The sequence below is a fragment of the Neolamprologus brichardi genome, chromosome 8, assembly GCF_056152115.1.
Source record: "Neolamprologus brichardi isolate AB-2024 chromosome 8, ASM5615211v1, whole genome shotgun sequence".
NCBI lineage: Eukaryota > Metazoa > Chordata > Actinopteri > Cichliformes > Cichlidae > Neolamprologus > Neolamprologus brichardi.
This window is the reverse complement of record NC_142111.1, coordinates 18805222-18823691: the sequence shown is the minus strand read 5'-3', so window position 1 is coordinate 18823691 and position 18470 is coordinate 18805222. Positions and strand designations below refer to the sequence as shown.

At 42.2% G+C, this 18470-nt stretch overlaps 1 protein-coding gene across 1 annotated transcript; it reads left to right on the top strand.

The window, feature by feature from the left end:
- The first annotated feature begins 1065 nt into the window (after window positions 1-1065).
- synpo2lb (synaptopodin 2-like b) lies at window positions 1066-15848 on the top strand. The gene is made up of 5 exons (XM_035907886.2): window positions 1066-1390; window positions 5497-5648; window positions 5743-6036; window positions 6374-6762; window positions 12363-15848. The coding sequence occupies exons 1-5, from the start codon at window positions 1289-1291 to the stop codon at window positions 15017-15019; spliced, it is 3594 nt and encodes a 1197-aa protein (XP_035763779.2). The 5' UTR covers window positions 1066-1288; the 3' UTR covers window positions 15020-15848.
- The last annotated feature ends 2622 nt before the right edge of the window (window positions 15849-18470 follow it).

Below are 18470 nucleotides of genomic sequence, written 5' to 3'. Positions count from 1 at the left end.
TAATGGTATTGTTGTATCCTTAGGAGCTCTGCCTTCTGTCTTTTTTCAGTGCTAACAAGTCCAAACCATATAATGTAGCAGGTTTCACTACCATCTTGTAAACCTTCCATTTCCCTCTTGCCAAGAGCCACTGTAATCCTTGTACAAGTCTGAAGCTTGGATGCATCAGGAATGCCATTTGGTGTAAATCATCATCAATGTGGCACAGCCAGTAAATAAAATAAAATAAATAAATAGATAAAGATCTCAGTAAAAACCTCAAAAAATGTAAGACGACAAACCCCCAATCCATCAGTTTTTAAATGCCTGTCCTCTGTAGCATTTTGAGCATTCTGGCTAACAACAGACCATACAGAACATACACCAAAAAGTTCTCCTGATAGCCCATGCTACCCTTTTCAGGAATGCTGGTTTTATCTTGCTCGGTTAGGAGTGTTGGCTATTCATGAAATAATCACAATGTGATATGAGGTAGCCATCTGAATATGTGTGAGCACATGCAGCCGACTTTCAGCGCCTCTAAATGTAAGCCAGAAGAAGCCAATACACTGTAGAACTGCCAAATCTGTCTGCATTTTGAGCTTGCAAAATGCAGGACAATTTCTCTTTTAAATCATCTCAAATGGGTTTGCAATTTGGATCAGGTAGTCAAGTACAAATTCTTTAGTCGTGTGCCTTCCTTTAGCGACGTCTGATGTGATGAAGCTTTAATACAACAGCCAAGCTCCTCATTTATTGAAATAACTGTAACAGTTTTCACAAAGTCAGCTACAGCACCAAACCTCTACTTCCTCAGAGCCAGAAGTCCCTTTAGCACCCACTCTGAAACTGTCAGATTGGATAGTCATCCATTAAGAAGACTGATCCATGTACTGCGGGTGCTGGTCAGGCTTGCTGAGCTGGGGGGAGGGGGGGGGGGGGGGGTTGAAGAGGGAGTGGTGCTGATGGTTATTTATGGAGGATATATCAGTAAGTGTCCCTTGCAGGACAGGGTGCTGGAGAGTGACATGGCAAGTGTTGAATCCAAGTGAGGACGAATGCACACACAGATACACACAAGCACGCTACACACTTTTGCCCCTTCTCACCCTGCTGAGCTCCCACCCTCTGACACAGCATTCCAGCGTGAGCAGATGAAAGCCAGCCACCCTCTGTCTCCTCATGGGTGGAGTGACGGAAAGCAGTGAGATACCTATTGATACTCACAGAGTGTGAGGAACTGAAGAAGGGGAGAGCAGCATATACACCACCACACAGGCACACAGCAGGCTGTGAGCTGAGAGCAGGAATGGTAGCTGAGGAGATTGTGGTGTCTCTCTCAGGAGGAGCCCCGTGGGGTTTCAGACTCCAGGGAGGAGCTGAGCAGCAAAATCCTCTACAGGTGGCCAAGGTACAGTAGATCTGATATATGTGTATGCATGCAGTATGTTGCAGTCAAGTTTGCTGCCAAGGTAGTAATGTGAGTAGACGATTTGATGGAGATTGCAGCTGTTAACTGTAGGCTCGGCCCTCAGCGAGTCTTGTGGTTTGTAATCTGACCTGAAATACGAATAAATGAATCAGCTGCACTAGAGTCACTAGAGATTTTACTTTCTGGTTCCTGTAGGTGTTTTTAGGATTTTGAATAGCTAAATTACATCTTGCTTGAAACTGTTTCACTGTGCTGTCCTTATGTTATTCTAATTAAATAAAACTGAACTAAAACTAGGAGCAAAAATACATTTCAGTTAACTCAAATTAACACAAAATCTAAACAAAACAAACTACAACTATTCCATGTACTTACAAAACTAACATCTTACATTTCAGCCTTCATCAATTTAGTGAAGTTTTTCAATACAACTTACATGAATTGATTGTCATTGTGAGTCAATGTTTGTATTTTTTTGAAAATATGAAACTTTGCCTCTAACAAATAGCATTACTGTGACATAATTATAAAAAAACCCCTGCAGTATAAAAGTGGCATCTAACAAAATATTTAAATAAATAAATATTAAATAAATTCACCTATCCAGAAACTAAACTAATATACTTGCTATTTTACATTTACTTGTTCTTGCCTAGAAAGGCAAGAATGACTTCCTTGATGGGCAAATTCATTTAAAAATGATTTTAATCAGAGTGTAATCTTATATAAACTTCTGAATAAAAGTAATGTCCCTTCAAGTTCACACAGTTTTGACAGTTCAGGATTTTTCCTGGTTCCAAACTGGCTTTTGGGGAAGGAGGATTACCTGTCCGTATGAATGATTGTAAAAAAAAAAAAACTTTATTGAAATATATGAATGCATTTTCCTTTTGCTTCTAGTCATTTTACAAACTGCTTTGCTTGAGTTAAAACAACACAAAGAAACAAAATCAGCTAAAAAAAAATGTAATAATTGCATTACAATACTTGACAGGGGGGGAAGGGAATTCAGGCCACTGTTCCTGACACTCGTTTGGCTGTGGCTCAGTTCACTTTGTGCCTCACCTGTTTTGAGTGAATTAGTGGGTCAGCGAGCAGCGTGAACACATGTTTGGGGTTTGACTCGAGTTCCATCCCTGGATTTCTCTGAAACAGGTTCATATGTCATCCATGTATATGAGTACACGTCGGGCTATTGTGAACACACCTACAACAGGTAATGAACTTGTTTCATATTTTTCACTGTCACATATTTGTGTGACACATTAATCCATCTTTAAGCCTAAGAGATTTTTTTTTCTGGCTGGGTTTCTCTAAAGGCTTTTTGCATCTCTGTTTATTTTTGATGACAGTCCAGAATGTGCTCTCTAATGGGAAAAGCTATTCTGGAAAGCAGGAATGTGGACTCGCTCACACTGAAAGTCCATCATTCACCCACGAGCAGCCAAAATGTCTGATTCAGAAACGTGCTTCTTTTCATTAAAGACTTTCAAGTGGAAAAGGGAGTTTGATGGGAGGTTGATCAGTGATGAGTGTGTGCTTTAGTCTGTTGGTGTGTGCTTATGTGTGGTTGGGCATACCTCAGATAAGCCCAGTTGGGAATGGAGAGGACCAGAGGATCAGAATAGCTCATCTAAGAGGAGCTGGAAGCCGAGCATGGAAAAAGGACGACCTCTTGGTCACATAAAAAAATACAGGCACACACACAAACACACACATTTTCTTTCCTTTTTAATTAATTCTACTTTTGCATATCTGTGTGTGTGTGTGTGTGTGTGTGTGTGTGTGTGTGTGTGGTTTATCTATAATAGTAGCATCTGTCTTTCCCCCATTTGTGTAAGAATGTGGGTGATTTTTCTGCAAGGCTTTATTTCGGGTATGTGGGCGACATATGGTGAATGACAGGCATGCCCCATGGTCCAGACTGGTGAAGCAGCTGTTCAAACCCCCTCTTTCATGATGCACACTTGAGCTGTGTGTGTACATGTGTGTGTACATTGGCTGGAGATAAATAGCTTGTCCTTGCTTTGCTTGTATGACGACAGAGTTGGATTATTGGGTCAGGAGATACTGATAAAGGCAAAGGAGGCACTTGAACACAATTAACATTTTTACCTTCAGCAGCGATAAAGTATGTGTATCAGTGTGTTTATGTGAGGCTACAGATTGGATAGCTTTATCCTTTTCTCTTAGAGGTAATTATAATCTATCAGACAAGAATAGTCGCCTTTCCATCTATACAATCTATCACTCCCGCAGTAGCGTCTACCCCCCAGCAGACATATTTCCTGAAGGATCCTATGACCTCATCTCTTAGTGACCTTCAACAACAGCTGCATGACTTCACAAGTTAATTCCGATGCAGGGACGATAATGACTGTCGCTAAAGGAGAGCTGCATGTTGCAGAATGTTTTTGGTCACTTTTATAGTCAGACATAAAAAAAATAAGCTAACAAATACTTGACAGCGTTTCTGTGCCAGTGCAGGAGCAATCAAAGATTTTTATTTGGAAAAAACAATATAGTATCATACTAAGGCACGACTGTGCAGGGACCTCAAACATGTCACCATGTTTTGTTAGAACCAGACTGATATATAGTTTGGTATTAATGGCTGATATTAGCCTATCAGAGATATCACTATCCATGTAAATGCTGTTCAGTATGTACTGATAAAAAATCCGATTTAAAAAACACAATCAAACAGAAGAAGACGTGCAAGATCGTTTCACTTTAAAGTTCAAGTATAAAATACATTATGCATACTAGTCCCCTCAAAAAAACCCGAAATAGTTACACTTAAACTTAGACGACTTGGTTTAAACCAGTAAAAAAAGGACAGCAAAAACCCAAATACAGCCATGTATCATGAAAAAAATACCCAAAAGGAAAAAAACATAACGTGCCTCTTTTCAGCCAAATTCAGTGTCCTCCAGTGCATAAAATGTTGAGATGGAGGATTGTGATGGTGGATTACACTTCTAACAAAACTTCAAGTTCCAAGTTTTTATGAAAGAAATCTGGATTATATTTTAAAATTCTTTTATTTACTTTTAAAGCTCTCCATGGCCTAGCCCCATCTTATCTCTCTGAGCTGCTACAGCCTTATACACCCACCCGCTCTCTCAGGTCAGGTGATCAGCTGCTCCTGAAGATACCCAGGACTGGGCGTAAACTTAGAGGAGATCGTGCTTTTGCTGTAGCAGCTCCAAAACTGTGGAATGAGCTTCCTTTAGAGATTAGACAGGCCAGTTCTTTATCTGTTTTTAAGTCACTCTTGAAAACCCACCTCTTTACCCTGGCCTTTGACACCACGTGAGATGTTGTTTTTTTATTTTTTATCTTGTTTTTAGGTGATTCAATGCTGTTTTATCTTGTTCTTGTTTTAATATAGGGCTGTTTTAATTTTATGTTTTATGTGTTTTACTTATTTATTTTGCTGTTTTCTGTTATTCTATTGTTTTAACTTATTTTCTGTACAGCACTTTGTTCCTGTGCTGGGTATTTTAAAGTGCTTTATAAATAAAATTGGATTGGATTGGATTGGATTGGATAGCTCTAAATTCTATGAAACACAGCTTCAGATTAAACTCTATTTTAAAAGCATGAGAGAAGACAATATAAAGGCAGGTATCTGTGCAACAATAACATTAAGACAATATACTGCCCACTATAGATCTCCCTCAAGTAATGGAAAAGAAAGCATAAAAATATTACTTAGACAAACTTTATTAGAACACTGCTTTTTGTGGGCAACATTGTGGGATGTCTTACTTACATCTTGCTCTGGGATACTCTGGGTTGAGTATTGTAAATATCCATGCTAGTGGCAGCATATTCAAGGCTTAGCCAGTGGAAGGAATCAGGGTTCAGTGACCTGCTCTGTGTCATATATACTGTAATAGGTAACAACAGGTTGATGATATAGATCATTTTAGAGCGGTTTCACACCTTAAAGGTCAAATAATTAATAAAGTGTAAAAGATGATGCAAAGCAGAGCCTGAAACGATTAAACAACGTGCCCGCTCTGCCTTTACATGGGCACAAATATAAATGAGTCACTCACCTTTTTTCTTCTCTACAGGTACGCAGGCGTAGCAAAGCATGCCGAGCCGGACTGAAGGAACATGATGAGCTGGTGGCCATTGGTGATCAAGCCTGTGCAGAGCTCAGTCATGCTGAGGCCATGAGCCTCATAGATAAACAGAGCAACGCACTAATGCTCAGAGTCAAAAGGTCAGAGCAGGGACGCTCACATACAGTAAACAACAGTCTTGCTGTCATATCATACCAACTGTATTTTCACACCTTGACATTCCTGTGATTATAGGGCCCCTTCTAGCTTGCAGTGCTCATCTTACTCTGGTTGCTCTGCATCCCCCCGCTCCTCCATGAGGGTCCTGTCTCCTCCTGCAGACTCCAACAGCTTCTCCATCCTCTCCTCTGTCGAGATACCCCAGGGTATTACCTCCCCTCCAGACAGTGAGGCTTATTATGGAGAAACAGACAGTGACGCAGACACAAACTCGCGCACACACCGCCGGCATCGTCGCACACCTCCTCATGCACGCTCACCTTCACGCTACGACAGGCAAGAAGAGGAGGAGACCTCAGAGATGAGTGGGTAAGAGATGGAGAGCAGAAGTTTAATCCCTTAATCATTCTTCCCAGAAATGTAACATATTTAAAAGAAGATTGACTAAAAAGTAATATTTTAAACTTTTTATTAGTGTTTAGAAGTGGAGCTCCAGCAGCAAATTGCTAAAAACCCTTGAAAACTCGGCATCCTGTCGTATTTTAATAACAAATTTTAGGGCGACACATTATATATTATTGGATTATATGGATTAAAGTCTAAGATGTATACAGTTAGCTAACCCACTATGAAAATCTTTCACTTTCTAATCTCGATAATAAATTTGATTAGCTTTGTTCCATCCTGTTTTTTTTTTTTTTACAAGCTATGAGAGTGCTACAGATGCAGGCGTTACCTCGCAGGCGATGTGGAATGGCCAGTGCGCTGCTGGTGTTCCTCGCAGAGAGCTCATCTATGAGCCTCGCCAGACAGAGTGGACCACTCCTACACACACACCCCACTCGCTGACTCCTCACACGATCACCCCGACTCCCGATCAGGGGTTGGTGGAAGCAGAAGAAGAAGGAGACAGTGGCTTCCAGGAGGCAGGGGGCTGCAATGGGCTTGCCTGCCCACCCCTAGTGTCTCCAGAAAGGGCGAAAGAGGCTCTAATGTTAGTGTCTGGGAAACATCTGGTGCCTATGGTGGGACCACAGCAGATGCCTGTAAATGATGAACTCTCCACCACCTACATGGACAAAGCACGGCAAGCCAGTGAGTATATATTTTTATTTGAATCTATATCATTTCAAGTACTTTTTTAATCAGTTCCAGTTAAAGAATTGAAAAAAATGAGTAAACTCAAGGTTTGATTTTGTGTACAAAAAGTGGGATTTTTGGCATTTGTTGTTATGACGTAAACAAAGAATCACATTGATGCTGAAAATGATCCATAATTGACATCAGAGTGCTAATACCTGACGGCATGCTGTGTATGTGTATGCCACTTCTTCTCATTCAAATTCTAACCAGCAGCTTTTGGTCTCCGTTGTAATATCGTGTAGCTGCTGCTAAAATTCTTTTAAGTGTCACGACAATCCACCAGTGTCACCGGTGTCCTGGTAAAGCAGCTATTTCAGTCGCTACCACTGTGTTTTTGCATTTTAACTACAACTCCTAAGATTCTTTCTGGTGTGTCTAAAAAGGCTCCAACTGCAGTTAGCTTGTAGTCTTAAATCACCCTCTGGTGGACATTTCTTGGAACTGAAGTGTATATTGACAGGCTGGTGGTGATGGGGTGAGATAAACCAGATACTCATGAGGTATTCCACCTCCCCTCTTCCCCTCTTCCGTCCCCTGAAACAGAAGCATATCTCCACTGTAAGTATGCTGAGCATTTGCCCCGATGGGTGTATTTATAGCTATTCAAACCTCTGATTGACAGACTAGACGTGTGATTATGTGTGTATATGAAAGTCACACAGATGTGTTTTTACTTGTATCAGTGAATTCAGTAAATTCTCTGCGATTCTGTTCATCAGATAATAATTGGTGGTTCAGTCGTGAATTGCACTTTTAAAAACATATTTTAAATTCTGAAATTCTGCGTTCCACCCAAACCTTTCCACCCTGATCTTCTCACAGCCCACAATGAAATATTGACAATATTGACAACAATGAGTTTTGACTCATTCATGCTCCATTAATAGCACTGCTTTCTACCTGAATGACACTACTCCATTTTAGTTTTCTATGACCACAAAGCTAAAAAAAAAAAAAGTAGGTAAAAAAATAAATAAATAAAAATGACATCTTGTTTTTAGATCCCATTGCCTTTTAATGGAAATACGAAAGGCAAATTCAAGCTAGATTACAATGAAAATTAAAATTTTGGGTATTTTATGTACTTTAAAAAAATTAAATGGCTTTCTGGGGTTTAATTGGAGTCCACACTTTGTGAATCATTAGTTAAATTACAAGAAAAGAAAAAAGAAAAATTTTATCCCATTGCTAGGCATCAGCTTCTGTGAGCATAAGCATAAGCATAAGCATGAGTTGTGGAATTAAGGTGAGGATGCTGTGGGTGCACAAAAGCTACAGGCACATTTTATCCCATTGCTTGGTGGTTCCTAGGCAACATGATGATGCCATGGATATCCGATGAAGATAAAAATTTCCCCCTGTGCCAATCTGATGTTACTGTCAGCTGACTGGCACAGTTTTTTGGATAGTGAGCAGCTGCCAGGCAATCTTTAACCTGAGTTTTGCTCTGTATTTCTATGCAGCACTCACCTCACGTCTTGTGGTACTCTCGTAGCAACAATCTGATCATGGAAGCTCTTTGCTTCATCCTTGATCCTGCTTGTAGTTTCTTTTTGTGTAGAGCCGTCTAGGGATGGGTATTGATACGATTTTCACGATTCCGATTCCATTTTCGATTCTGTTTAACGATTCGATTCTTTATCGATTCTCTTATCGATTCTTTTAAAAAAAGAACACTAAGATCGATTAGCTTAGAACTTTGTTTTATATCTTCTCTTTGAACAAGATAGAAATTTAGGAGTAACATGGCCTTACAAACCCAACAGTGAGATCTTAAGAGATCCACAGCCGACGGCTCTTCAATGGGGTGTCACAGGGTCCCCGGGGAAAAAATATTGTAAATGTAAAATAATAAAATAAATATTCTTCTGTAGCAATAACAAAGTATAACATAAATTATTCAGTAGCAATTACACAAGAATATCCAGTAATGTCCCTGCCTACAATTAAACACATTCACTTACTGAAAATCTGAGGCATCTGCTGTGGCAAATGGGTGCAAGTCTTTTACCACAAACTTGTCACTGCTCGGTGACATTCGTCTATCCTGGCCTGAAAGGCGACGCTACCGGTAGACTGCAGCGAGAACTGCCAGCATCGTCTCTCTCATCATGGTCACCTAAATGCACAGTAATGGCAGGTTTTGTAATAAGGCAGATCGCGCTAACATAATATGCACTGTTAGTTGATTATTTACCTGCTGCATTAACGGGAGAGGACGTGCAAACGTTACCGCTGCTGATGGGTTGAGATTCACGAGTCCGGAGCGGAATTAAAAACATGACATTCATTTAAGGTCATCGCGTGTTTTGTGAGCAAATGCTTTTGCATATTCGTAGTGTTTCCTCCCTTAAATGAAATATCTACTTTGCAAGTATTGCAAGTTGCCCTGTTGTCATCCGTTCTCGTAAAGTATAATCAAACTTTTGAGCGTTTGAGCCGCTTAGGCGCCGTGTTTCCTGCCAGGTAAATGACGCTCCGCAACGTGGTGACGTCATTCGGGGCGACTGGAATCGATAAAGGAATCGTTTGCAAAAATGGCAAACAATTCCAAGGAATTGAAACGGTGGGAACCGGTTCTCAACAAGAACCAGTTTTCGATACCCATCCCTAGAGCCGTCACACAGTGCGCTCTGTGTTAGAAACTCCAAACTCTCCAAGTTACTTGAGAGTGTCCTCAATCTACTGAGCAGCTTGTTAGTCATTTTGAATGTTCATCCTCTGCTTACCAATATTTCCACAATACGCTGGATTTGACATCTCACTTTAAGTTAATCAATTCCATGTTCTCATGACTTGTGTCTCCTTCCAGCAACTTTCTGAAGCAGCATATGAAGCATTAAGAGGGCAATGGCACTGAAACTGCACTACTCAGCTGCAGATATATAGTACATCCCAAATACACATCGGTATAGATTACATTTATTGGGGACTCTAGATTGATTCATAGGAGAATGCAACTATTGCTCTGCTGGGATGTTAAGATGAGAACGTGCTTAACTGTTCCTTACAGCGTTCTTTAGTCGGTCTAGCTAACCTATCATTTCAACAAGGCAATAAGGATGATAGCTGATTAAACCTAATAGCTATGCAGTGACTGAGTTCAGATTTAATATAAGCACACATTGCAGAAATGAAAGATCTGTCATCCAGTGCAAGAGGCCCAAGACCTGAATGACTTTGGTGTATGGTGAGGCCTTTGCTATAGGACAAATCATGACTGTGGTGTCCAGAGATCTGCCCTTTCTCATGTTACACACACACACACACACACACACACACACACACAGCCATTGGTTTTAGGTATGGGATTATTAGCTCTAAAGAGTTATGCGTCTGTGTGTGCAGTGTTAGTCAGGTGTGAGGTGTCAGCAGAAGAGAACAGCACATCAGCAAAGAGTTATGACCACGCTTTTCTTTGTAACCTATATTTGGCTTTATGAACTCATATACACGTACACACACACATTGACACTGGTTTCTAAATATCCTCTGGTGATGGGGTCTTCCCGTCCTTGTGTGTGTGTTTGTGTGTGCGCGTCTGTGACAGAGACCAGACAGGTGTTTGATGCCTGTCACACCGACAGGAATAGAGGGCTGACATCATGTGTTGGTTTGGTGCTAGAGAGAGACAAAGGTCTTTACATGGGCTGTGCCCTGAGAGAAGGGCTGATAGACACAGACTAAACGGCTCCCCACTCACAGCAGACTTGGACACCGTTAGGGTGTGTGTGGGAGGGTCTGAGGGTGGTTAAGGACAAGCGTGCATTCACACTCATGAGATGAGGGACCTCACATCTTCTGCAGGTTCAGATGTAGGTGGACAGACAGTCCCACGGACTGTGTATGCAGGTAAGATCAATGACACCCTTTGAAGTAGACATAAGCTACTATAGAAGCATTGGAAGACATATCACTTTGGAGTGAAATGTTTGTTTTTTTTATTTTCAGATCAAGAAGAATTACCAAATTTCTGAGTCATGTAAGCAGACTTGACTGATTATGCTGAAACGACTGAAAATGTAAACTCTGTGCCATTCTGCGCTGTAAAGACAATTTAAACCAGCTCATGCAGTTGTGCTTTATCTGAACAGTGTATATTCCTTATTGTGGGACTTGATGCAAATAATAAACGGTACAAAAGTTACAAATTATTAATAGATATTTTTAATGCTGCATACTGTTGGCATGGCTTTATGAATGGCAAGGGATACCAACACTGTGGGCCAGACTGAAACAAACAGCTACCTAATGGTTATTTATTATTATTATGTCTTTCCTTCATGGTCCCCTGATGCTGAACCCTAATAGCTTTGGTGACCCTCTGACTTTTCTTCTCGCAGTGCCAGCAGATTGTCTTTTGTTAGGATGGAATGCCATAAAATGTGATACAGACTGTGCAGTAGCACCTTGTGGTGTGATTTCATCTCATTTTTTCAAGATTTAAAGTGTAATTCACAGTATCTGAAATGACATATGGAATAACAGGAGAGCAGACACATAACGTGAGGATAGGACAACAGTGTTTCCTCTTTTCATGCTGTAATGACATATTATCAGTATTTGGGGTGTGGGCTTTTGGCATCCAGCTTATGATGCGCTTCAGTTATTGCGTTTAAGGGTAGCAAATAGGAGGAAGAGTGAAGAGCCTTTGCATGTGTAACCACTACTTACTTTTAGATTGTTCTTTGTTTCGTCTCTTCTTTAAAACCTAACATTTTCAGGCTTTTGTTCTGTTGTTTACTGTTGCAGTATTGCTAAGAAATGGTAAGTATGTTATAGTTATTGTTAAATGTTAGGAAATTAAACAATAGGTTGCTGACTATATTTTAAAGTGCTGGAGTAGTGCATTTTTATTATTACTTTTAACATAATACACAACGTTGTGCGTGCCAGGGTCAGTCATCAGTCATCAGTCTACAGTTATGTCAGTAGCATATTTACGTGAGGTGAGCCAGACACTAAGACGATCCAAATAGCATAGCAGTAAGCAGGGATACACAAATGTGCACATGCAGTTTCTCCACACAGTTTCCATCACTTCCATCACTTCAACTATTTTGCTTTGGATTGCATTCATTTGCCGGAGACTTAACCTAAAACTATCATTTACTATTACTTTAACTTTAACCTTAAAACTAGCCTTCTACCTAAAATGCTGTAATTACAGGGCCAAGCTTTTGCCATGAAAACGTGACCGGGTAAATGTCCTTCACAAAAATCCATGACGCACACAGGCACAGTCAAGGATTTGTGCAGGAGAGACACTGTGATTAAACCTTCCTGGACTATGTGACTCAGCTCTGGAGAGCAGCAGGAATTCTTTGTTCCAAATCCACAACACACACTCCTGTCTGTCACTGTTCATCGCAGCTCCTCACTGTGATAATGCTGTATTAATCAGCCACTACTCACGCTATCACATTGTTATGTTTCCTGTACTTGTCGCCTGTGTCTTTTTTTTGTATTTGTCAAAAATCTCATTGCTGCTTCTCCCCTCTGTTTCCGCTCTCTTTCAGTTGATTTATTTCGGTACTCTTCTTGTCTTGCAGAGTTACAGCGTGGGGAGAGTTTGGTGGAAAAACAGGTGAAGGAAGCTCGTACTAAATGCCGCTCCATTGCATCTCTGCTCACTGATGCTCCCAACCCCAACTCGAAAGGGGTGCTTATGTTCAAGAAACGCCGACAGAGGGCCAAAAAGTATACACTCACCTGCTTTGGCAAAGCTGAGGGAGATAGAGGAGCGGACACAGAAGGGGAGACAGGAGGAGAGACTGAGGAAGAAGGAGGAAGTTCCATTCTAAGTGGCTCAGAATTTGAGGAAGAGGGATTCTCGGGATCATTTGACCCTACGTGGGACACTGGTTATCTGGACCTGCTGGACAGAAGGAGCTCTGCCTGCCCATCGACCACACCGACTTCTCCAACAACCAATCAGGGTGCAGAACTGGACATCTCTGCATATCAGACGCCAGGACGTGTGACTTCTGCAAATCTAAGGCCAGGTTTGGAAGGATCACGACTGGAGAGCTCAGCCTATCGAGAATCAAGCCTGGAGAGCAGCCTCACAAAGAAACCAAACAGCAACCACCCCCCTTCACACATGTCTCCACCAGCTGTGGTTCTGACCAATGGGGGGTCAGCAGTTGTCAGTCGGGCTAGTGTTGTGCTGAGCATGCCCTCACAGACACCCCTCCAAAGTCAAAATGGCAACCCTGATCCTTCTCCTAATCATAGTCCCAACCCAATCATAGACTCACACAATAACTCCAGCTTCACTCCTAACCCTGCAGTTCTGAACCGCACGGCGAGGCCTTTCACCTCTGGCTCCACCCCTTCTCGTGCGTCTGTGACCTCTGTGATGTTTCGGCCTCCCCAGCCCAAGCCCACGCCCATAACGATGGTATCCAAACCTGTGGCCGCTGTCTCCACAATGAATATCCCAACTTTTCACCCTCCATCAGATGCAAGGAGAGCAGTGTCTAGCACATCTTTGTATATCCCGCCAAGAAATAGCACCAGCAACACTTCACCCTCTGTTACCTCTCCCCCGCCAGCCCTCTCACCTCCCTCCTCCCTGTCTTCTGCATCTTTCGCACAGCCTCCTGCACACACATTTTCTCCACAGCCTACAGTGCATGCTTCGCCTTCCACCCCATTTTCTCCCTCTGCAGGTTCTCTGCCATGTGCCTCACCGGCTCAAACCTTTTCCCCTCCGGCTCCACCGTCATATCTCTCTCCCCCTGCTTCTGCTAATCAACCCCCCTCCAACTGCTTTTCAGCTCCTCCCATCTCTCCACCTCACCCCCACGATTTTAATCAGACCTCTTTCCATGCCCAATACACCCCACCACGTCCTCCTCCTACTGCACCCCAGCCTCCTCCTTCTCTATCTTTCCATACCTACAATAACTTGACAGATGCTACATCACCTGCCCAGGCTCCTGTCAATGATTCCCTGGTGACACGTGAGCAACGCATCTCAGTCCCAGCGACTCGCACTGGTATCCTGCATGATGCCCGTCGTCGTAGCAACAAGAAGCCAATGTTCAACTCAGTCCAGAACAGAGATGTCTCTCCAAACCCGGACTTGCTGTCGATGGTCCAAAACATGGATGACCGCTTTGAGAGAACCCCGGCTGGTGAATCTGGAGTTACACCTAGTGGGGAGGCTGGGCATGAATCAGGCCCTGAAGAGGACTGGCTGAGGCTGGGGGCAGAGGCCTGCAACTTTATGCAGGCACAGCGTGGATCCAGAGCACCCCCTGTAGCCCCCAAACCAGAGACCCCTCAAGTGCCACAGCTGGCAGGGAAAGGAGGCCAGCTGTTTGCTCGGAGACAGAACAGGATGGATCGGTACATTGTAGAGCGATCTCCATCTGTTGCTGCTGCCCCTTACTCTCCTGCTCAGACAAGGGACCCCTCACCCACACCTTCCCTCCCTGCCACATGGAAGTACTCATCCAATATCCGTGCTCCACCTCCCATCAACTACAACCCTCTCCTATCTCCCTCATGTCCTCCTAAGGCACAGAAGAAACCTGAGATCACGAAGTCTAGGGCAGCTGGACCTAAGGGGCAGAAAGCAGGCCTCAAGCCTGTGGACATCATGAGCCACCAGCCCTACCAGCTCAACTCTTCTTTGTTCAGCTATGGAAGTGGGGCTCTCCCAGACACCTCCACCCATCAGCAGCATAGAGGACTAACAGGTGGTCCTCAGAAAACAGCACGAGTCTGTGAGGTCAAACGCTTCTCCACACCTCCACCGACAGCCACAGGGCCCACCCTCAAAGTTATTGCACCTCGATCAGCTACGACACTTGGGGAACCCCTCCGACGCTCTGATATCATGTCTCCTCCACCCAGTGAAGGTGCCAAACCCTTCCAGTGCTATTCACCTCCGTGCCAGCCACAGTGGGCCACCTCCCCGCTGTCTCCCCCACCGCCTCCTGCACCTACCGCCCCACTCCCTAAGCTACCTACCTTCTCCTCTGCTCATGCTTCTCCTACATTGTCCCAGTCCTCCAGTGCTGCACAGGCTAACAGGCAGTTTAAGAGTGCTCCAAATCTAAGTCCACTACAACCTGCTCACCCCCCTCAGCTGGCCTCCAGCAGCACTCAACCCAGCAGGGTCCCCAGGCCTAGGTTCAGCACTTCCAACCTGGGTCTGCAGCCTTGCGTCTGGCGTCCCAGTTCCACCACGCACTGAAAAGAAGCCGCACTGGACAAAATGAATAAGGGCTCTATAGGAACACAGAGCAATATTTTTTTAAACATGCATTTTTAGTGTTGTAATATTGTTTTTTAAAGCTGCAGTTAAGGGCTGGTGATAAAAATCACAACATCTGCTTGGATTGGCCATGCTTGTAGAAAATGTGATCATTTATTCACTTTCATTTATTCATCTCAAGTATTTGGTTACATAGTAATTAAAAGAAACTATGTTCTGAACGATAAAAGTAGAGTTGGAACGTGTGGAAGGTTTAAGAATTGCAAATCAACTACGGGCTAGAAAGGCTGAAAGAAAGAAGTTGGAGTAAACTGCAATAAGTTCTGTAAATTAAAACATAAAAAACTGAAGAATAGAGGATGTGTAACGATAAAACTGTTGTGACAGAAATGTCAGATGGGAAAGGATGAAAAGGAAACACAGGAAGCGTAGAATGAAGTGACACGATGAAAAGATGTCTGACGTGTGTAAAAAGTGCAGCTTTGACACTCTGTAAACAAACCTGTTGCTATCCTATTAGATATCCTGCTTTACAGACAGGAAGTAGCTCCTGTTACTCTCGCTCTGGTAAATATATTCTAAGAATTTGTGTTCAGTGATTGTGTTTTTGTAGTTTCACTCTGCAGCAGTGTGCATGTGTATGTGTGTGTGTGTGTGCTTTGTTTGCTGTAGTTTTCCAGGGAAATGCTTTTTACAGTAGATTTGATTTCTCATCAGTTGATATGAAACAAGAGAGCGATAACACGTCTGTTTAGCTTTGATTCTTTCCCACAGAGACATGCGGCTGAATAAAAATAGACGTGACTCACCTCAGCTGTCATTCGGTTTCTCCCTGTGTCCCTCGCGTCACCACCCACTCCCGCACTGGTGCCCCTTATCTCCTCCACCCATCACTTTTTCCATTTTTTCCCCTCTTCTGTGAGCATTTATTGATCCTTCCGGCAGCACAGCTGTTCTCTAAGGTTTCACGCAGCGTTGACGCCAGGTATTAAAACAGCAGTATTGGCTTTGAGAAAGTGGTTTCCGTAGTAGTTTAAACTTCCACCACAGGGGGGCACAGTAAGATTTGTCATGCAAACATGTTTCACCACAACAGTTTATGTCTCTTCCTAGATTTTACAGTTCATTGCTATTAAAACTTAACAGTAATTCGGCTTGACTCCCTTATTCTTCAATATCCTGAAAGTATGCAGAATATTTAATAAATCAACTGACTAAGATGAAGACAAATCAATTCAAACACACACATTCCTTTTCTCCACCTGCTATTTCTGCTCCAATGATTGATTGCTGTATTTGATAGTGTCCTTGTAGTTTTGATAGTATACATTTCAAAGTACTTTACTGACAGTCACATGGTGGCCTTGGAGCTGTGAAACCCAGCCATGGCACCAGAAAGGGATCTAACCTTTAACCCTTGACTGGGATCAGTTGACAGACAGTGCTAACTTTAGCTGTAAACTTTAGTCCTCTTCAGGTCTGAAGGTAAGTTTAGATGCTGTGTGGAAGGGAAACACACACATTTTTTTCTACTTACCAGATAAATGGATAATTTCATGCAATTTTTAAATTTGGATTTAAACCCCATAAAAGCTGCAACCGCACCTATATAAGGACTTAAATGTCCTTTTACCAAATGAGTTCTATAATTCTCTCTCTTTTGGTTGCCATCCTCTTCCCCATTAATTCCTGTCTTGCTCAGTGGCACACACATACAGAGCCCATTTCACCTATTTTTGGAGCCGTTAATCTCCAGCTATTTGGCCCAGTGCTCGACTCTTAATTCTGATGGCTTTTTCTACAATGTGATTGAGAGAGGAGGGGAGGTGCTACCTCATACATCCAGCCTGTTCTTGTTGCTCTGCTAAAGAGGCCGTTCCCTCGCACCATCTTTCTGGGTCAGCAGAGTCAAGCATTTAGGGTCAAGGGTCCAGGTTTAAGGGACATTGTTGAATTTTTTAAGTTTGGGTCACTCATTTTTAGGTTATTTAAAAATAAACACTGTTCCTTTAATGTTTTCTTTTTTGTTATCCGCCTGGTTAAAGTATTGATAGAGGTAAATTGGTCATAAAAAAACAAGGTTAGTAGATGATCAAAGTGTGAGTTTGAATTCCTGATGGATTTGAAGGCTAGTTACACACATACTTTTGTGTTGAGGTCACTTGACCTATTCAGTTTTAGGATCACCACAGAGGTGTGTCTCTTGGGATATGTCACCTCTGTGATCCAGTCGGACTGTATTCAAAGGTTACTGGATGAATTTTGCAGATTTTCCCTCTAGCATCGCTGTGAGATTTTAGAATAGAATAGAATAGAATAGAATAGAATAGGTTTTTAAGTCAAACATGTTGACAGCTATTCAGTGGATAGCCATGAAGTTTAGTTAACAACTTTTTCTTCACTTTTTTGTAATTTTTTTTATTACTGAAAAGCAAATAACACCATGCTAGGACAATGTTTAAACACATGCTTAAACATTTAAATTTGAGCTTTGTTAGGATAAATCTTACGGCTCTAATATTTTCTTAGTTTCTTATATATTCAACTCTTTTAGATCTGTGTTTGTTCTCTGCTAGCTCCAGGGAAATATGTGGAGACACCTGAAAACAGTGCTTGGAAAAATACATACATTCAAATATAACTGTTCTGTAAAGCTGATGGAAAAATGAAAAAAATTCTGTATATTCAGTAGAACAAGAGACTTTGATTGTATACTGTTACAAATATGGATTATAGCTGCTTTGAAAATTTTGTTTCATTTACAGAAACTTTTGTCTATTCCAGATGATCAGTCGATCCCAGAGGGCTTTTCAACCATCATTTCTTACCTGCACAAAACTCTATGACAGAACACTAAAATACAGAGCCTTTATAGTCTTGTCCCAGAGATGTACCTCCCTGGATAAAATAATGTCTTACTGGTTGATTCCAAAAAACTGAGCAGGATGGAGGTGTAACTTCTGCTAACTTCTTCTAACACTTGCAGCTGCTGATCACTCCCAAAGGTTTGCGGGGTGAAGGGCAAATGCCTGTCAGAGGGGGAGTAAAAGATATAAATAAGAGGATAAATGGCCTCAGGCAAATAAACTTCAACAAATCTGTTCTATTCTTTTGTGTTTGTTATCAAAAGCCCACATCCACCTGCAGTCTAAAGAGGCTGGAGGAATTCACTGAATTACTCATCTCTGCAATGTTTGTATCATACACTGGCAATGTTGTTGCCAGGGAAATAGATTGAGATTTTAAGATTTAGGATAGTGCCTGAGACGTAATCAGAAATTCCTCTGGGAATCACGGACTGGATCTGAGTTGTTGTTTCAAATCAAACCACCTGTCTCCAAGCTTGTTAACTCCTTTTGTGGATGCTGGCATGGTTTTTTCTGATAATTTTGAAGTCAAGACTTTAGTAGACTCCCTGATGCATTTTTCC

Bases quoted from the DNA above. Each gene is read 5' to 3' on its own strand.
- synpo2lb (XM_035907886.2), top strand. From the start codon at position 1,289: ATGGTAGCTGAGGAGATTGTGGTGTCTCTCTCAGGAGGAGCCCCGTGG. The intron at 1,391-5,496 runs GTACAGTAGATC...TCTTCTCTACAG, and splicing joins ATCCTCTACAGGTGGCCAAG to GTACGCAGGCGTAGCAAAGC. The intron at 5,649-5,742 runs GTCAGAGCAGGG...CTGTGATTATAG, and splicing joins CTAATGCTCAGAGTCAAAAG to GGCCCCTTCTAGCTTGCAGT.